The following is a 3,641-nucleotide window of genomic DNA, read 5'->3' as shown; positions in this document are numbered from 1 at the left end:
GGGCAACCAGGACACCAGCTCCACAACGCAGACGCAGGGCCGCTAACGAAGCGAGGGCAGAGCTTCCCCTCCCCTCGCTCCTCCCCACCGCTGCTGCAATCTGGGGGTCCTCAAGGACCCGGCCAGCCTCATGGACTTCATCATTGCTGAATGGTGATGCTTGCCTGGGACCAGCAGCAGACCCTTCCTGGCACATGCCACTGCCATGCCCCTACCTCAGAAGTTGCGAACATGTGCGACTCCGTCCTGTAAATCCCGATGGGAATCTCCGCACTAGAGGAGCAAAGCTTCTGGAAAAGGCGGCCATATGTCCGGATCCACAGGTCATCTTCAGTGATCTTCATCTGAGCAACAGAGGACAAACATCAACCACCTTGTGCCGTGCAGAGCCCACTGAGGACCATCTCAGGGCTGCTCCTCCGCTTTGCCCCAGCTCATCCATGGCAATCCCAAAAGCGAGCTGGTCTCCACAAAAAGACAGGGACAATTTCTGACCTCAGCCTTCAAAACGAGGACTTTGGGCCATAGCAGCTCTTGGGCTTTTGGTAGTGCTAAGGTTCCCCATACACAACGGAGGAGAGCGATGACCTGGCAACGTTGCCTCTGCCCCAGTTCCCCAGAAGAAAGGAACCTGCCATCCCCGTGCGCAGGGTGACAGATCCCACCAGATCCACAATGGCTTGGTCCTATGGTTTCAACCCAGAGTGACCTGGCACCTACCGCACAGAGGTAGCCAGAGCCCGGCGTGGTGTCAAGGCCTAGCAGCAACCGGGTGATGGTGATCATGTAGTCCTTCACGAACGACTGTGGGGAGACATTTGGGCAGGAAGCCGGAGAAAAGGTTTGCTCAGTTATTCATTGGGAGATGCAAAGGGGCGGCCGTAGCTGCAGGGGTGCATCACCCAGAGCCCGTCAGGCTCTCACCTGGTAGAGCAGCGTGTCCAGCATGCTGATACTGAAGACCCTCCCAGCTGCAAAGGGCAGCCGGAACATGAAGGCCAGGTTGGAGCCGTTCTCCCGCTCTTTCTGGAAGAGGAAGAGGAGTCGTGAGCACCTGCAGGCAAACATCGCTGGCAGGAGCTTGTTCACATCCTCCCAGGGCATTTAGCAAAGCAAAACTACGCAGCCTCCCCTTAACGCAGTCACCGCATTAAACCTCACTCAGAGGTCCAGTGTGCCCAGCCCAGCAGTAGCAAAGCTCCGGCCACCAAATAAACACATAAACACACAGAAGGAGTAGCTAGTCCAAAGATCAACTGCCCACTTATTGCCTGCTGCAGGTTATCTCGGGTAGGCGAGCACTAACTGTGGTGGCTGCAGCACGCAGAAGCTCACAGGACCTCGAGAAGCTCAAATGTAAGACACTCTCAGCATTGACTTCCCAGGCCCTGCGTGCAGGGGAAGACCTTCTCTTACCTTTTCTAGCTTGGAAAGGGCAAGAGAGTAACTGTCCTTTGCTCTGAACTGCATGAACCTCATGTTGGAGGGGTGGGTCAGCTCTGTGATAATGCTGAGGCTGGGGAAGAGCCTGCAACAGAAAGAGACCTGTTGTCCTGCCCCTCATTCAGAAGTGAGAACACTCCCTGTATTTACAGCTTGAGGAAGACCAAAACCATCCCTGTGCCTGACTGAGATCAGAAACAGCTGATTAGATGCTGTGTCCCAAACATAAATGTGTCCCACTAGGTGATAGCCCATAGCCACCAGCCCAGCCACTGGCACCCTTCCCAGTCCTGTGTCCAGCAGAGGTAAGTGACCAAACCAGAGCTGGGACAGCGGTCACGCCTCACCTGAACATGGTCTGGACGTTGACAATCGTCTTTGCATCCGCCATGTAGTCCTCCTCGGCACTCATGGTGCTCTCCTTGTCCACAACCACCAGGTTGTCAGCGTAGATGATGCCGCACTGCAGCAAGCTGTCCAGGCTGGGCAGTTCCCAAAGAGAAGAGCGCAGGGTCAGCCCTTGGAAAGGACACAGGGAAGCAGCACGCTGCGACGCGCAGCGCTACAGCAAGCCCAGGCTGCTCCCAACCACCAGCTCTTCACCTGCTCCCATCTACCAGAGGTGGTTTGACCACCTGAGAAGCCAGGGGTGGGCTCAGCTCTATGCTACCAACCTTGGGGCTTCTCACAGGATGACCCAACAGTCTGGGCTGAGGTAAATGCAATATATTTAGGCAGCACCATAAGTAACAACGGCCACACACAGAAACACCTACTTGTCGATGGTGCCCTCCATGTAGTAAACCATGGGGAAACAACAGATGGCTTCCAGAAAGTGGTGCTCAGGCCTGGAGGGAGAGCAACAGAGAGCAAGACGGCTCAGCAAGTCCATGGGGCAAAGCTAGACCCAAAAGCTACACAGGAGTCCCCAGGGCCAACGTCAGCCACGGTACCCAACAGTGACACTGCCGCTCCCCCACGCTCCCATCCCCACAGTATGAGATAACCCTGAAGACACAGCAAGGGGCTCGGAGCGAGGGAAAACATCTGCAGAAAAGTACTTGCTTGTTGTCCAGCAGCAACACAATTGGGTTCAACTCTTTGCGGGACCGATAGTACGCACGCAGGGGGACAATGAAGTTGTACAGCCCGTTCCCAGCCGTCTCTGCCGAAACGATGATCAGCTTGTTCTTAAACCCGTAGGCTTTGGCATCTTCAAAGCTGTTGTGCTTGCAGCCCTGTGCGGTGGAAGGCAGCGCAGGGACTCAGCCGTGGCTCTCAGCTGCCCACCCACCACGCGCCATGTCATCTTTCTCCTGGCGGGCTGGTCCCCCCAGGCAGCTGCTGATGCCCATCGTACCTTGTCGAGCCGCAGGCAGCAGAAGGGGGCTTTCTCGGGTAAAAGGTGGCACAGAGTCGGGGAGCTCCCGATGTAGGGGGAGTTCGGTGGGTAGCCTTTCACGTACCTGCAGCAGGGAGAACATCCAGCATGTGAGGACACAGGGAGAGCTTTCCAGCTCACACGCTGGAAAAAACATCTCACAGCAGCCCAGAATTCAAGCACGTCACTGGCAAGTGTTTTGCCAAATCTCTCCTGCAGCAGCTGGAAATTTTCCAAAATAAACATATTTAGGAATAATTTTTGTTACACAAAGGCTCATGACATAGATAAATACCCAGTGTTCCCAGCACGAGTGGAGAAGGCAGCAGGTAGGAGCACTGAGCACAGTTGAAGGGAGACAGTGCAGCGAGCTCCAGGAGAGGAGGAGGGCAATGCTGAGCCATATGAAATAGCAAAAAATCCTCATGGTCCGTTATTAGAGTTTGTTTTGGTGAACGGATCTGCCCACCCCAGCAGTGCCTGCCTTGGTGCATCCTCACTGCTACCCAGAGGAGACTTCTCCAAAGCAGCCTGAAAGGCCAAGTGTTACGGATGTCCATGTGCTCATGCAAAAGCCGGGCAGGACTGAGCCTGAGCATCCCCCAGGTACCAGTGAACACCCGTCATTTACAATGGTCCCCGTCTCTCTGAAAGGAGGGACGGCTCAACCGAAGGCGGGTGACTCACTCCACAACTGCCGACCCCTCCTCGTCTGACTGCGTCATCTCATCTTCCGACTGGTCGCTGAGCAGGTCGCAGGGCAGCAGGGAGGAGGTGTCGGCCAGCTCGAGGACGGGCGCGATGCTGGGCCGGCGGT

At 55.8% G+C, this 3,641-nt stretch overlaps 1 protein-coding gene across 1 annotated transcript in view; it reads right to left on the bottom strand.

The window, feature by feature from the left end:
- The window catches only part of KCNT1 (potassium channel, subfamily T, member 1), a gene marked incomplete at its 3' end in the record, with an annotated part of 39,580 nt that overhangs the window by 2,021 nt on the left and 33,918 nt on the right, over positions 1-3,641 (bottom strand). Inside the window, exons 21-29 of the mRNA XM_010131162.1 lie at positions 3,512-3,641; positions 2,804-2,909; positions 2,509-2,681; positions 2,220-2,291; positions 1,791-1,925; positions 1,417-1,528; positions 925-1,026; positions 721-804; positions 216-344 (exon numbers count right to left, since the gene is read on the bottom strand). The exon at positions 3,512-3,641 is cut by the window's right edge and continues 8 nt beyond it. Coding sequence (XP_010129464.1) covers positions 216-344; positions 721-804; positions 925-1,026; positions 1,417-1,528; positions 1,791-1,925; positions 2,220-2,291; positions 2,509-2,681; positions 2,804-2,909; positions 3,512-3,641 — 1,043 coding nt within the window. The remainder of the gene's footprint in view (positions 1-215; positions 345-720; positions 805-924; positions 1,027-1,416; positions 1,529-1,790; positions 1,926-2,219; positions 2,292-2,508; positions 2,682-2,803; positions 2,910-3,511) is intronic.

The sequence above is a fragment of the Buceros rhinoceros genome, unplaced genomic scaffold (assembly GCF_000710305.1).
Source record: "Buceros rhinoceros silvestris isolate BGI_N320 unplaced genomic scaffold, ASM71030v1 scaffold18672, whole genome shotgun sequence".
Classification (NCBI taxonomy): domain Eukaryota; kingdom Metazoa; phylum Chordata; class Aves; order Bucerotiformes; family Bucerotidae; genus Buceros; species Buceros rhinoceros.
Note: the sequence above shows the minus strand (reverse complement) of the source record. Positions and strands in the feature narration are given on the sequence as shown.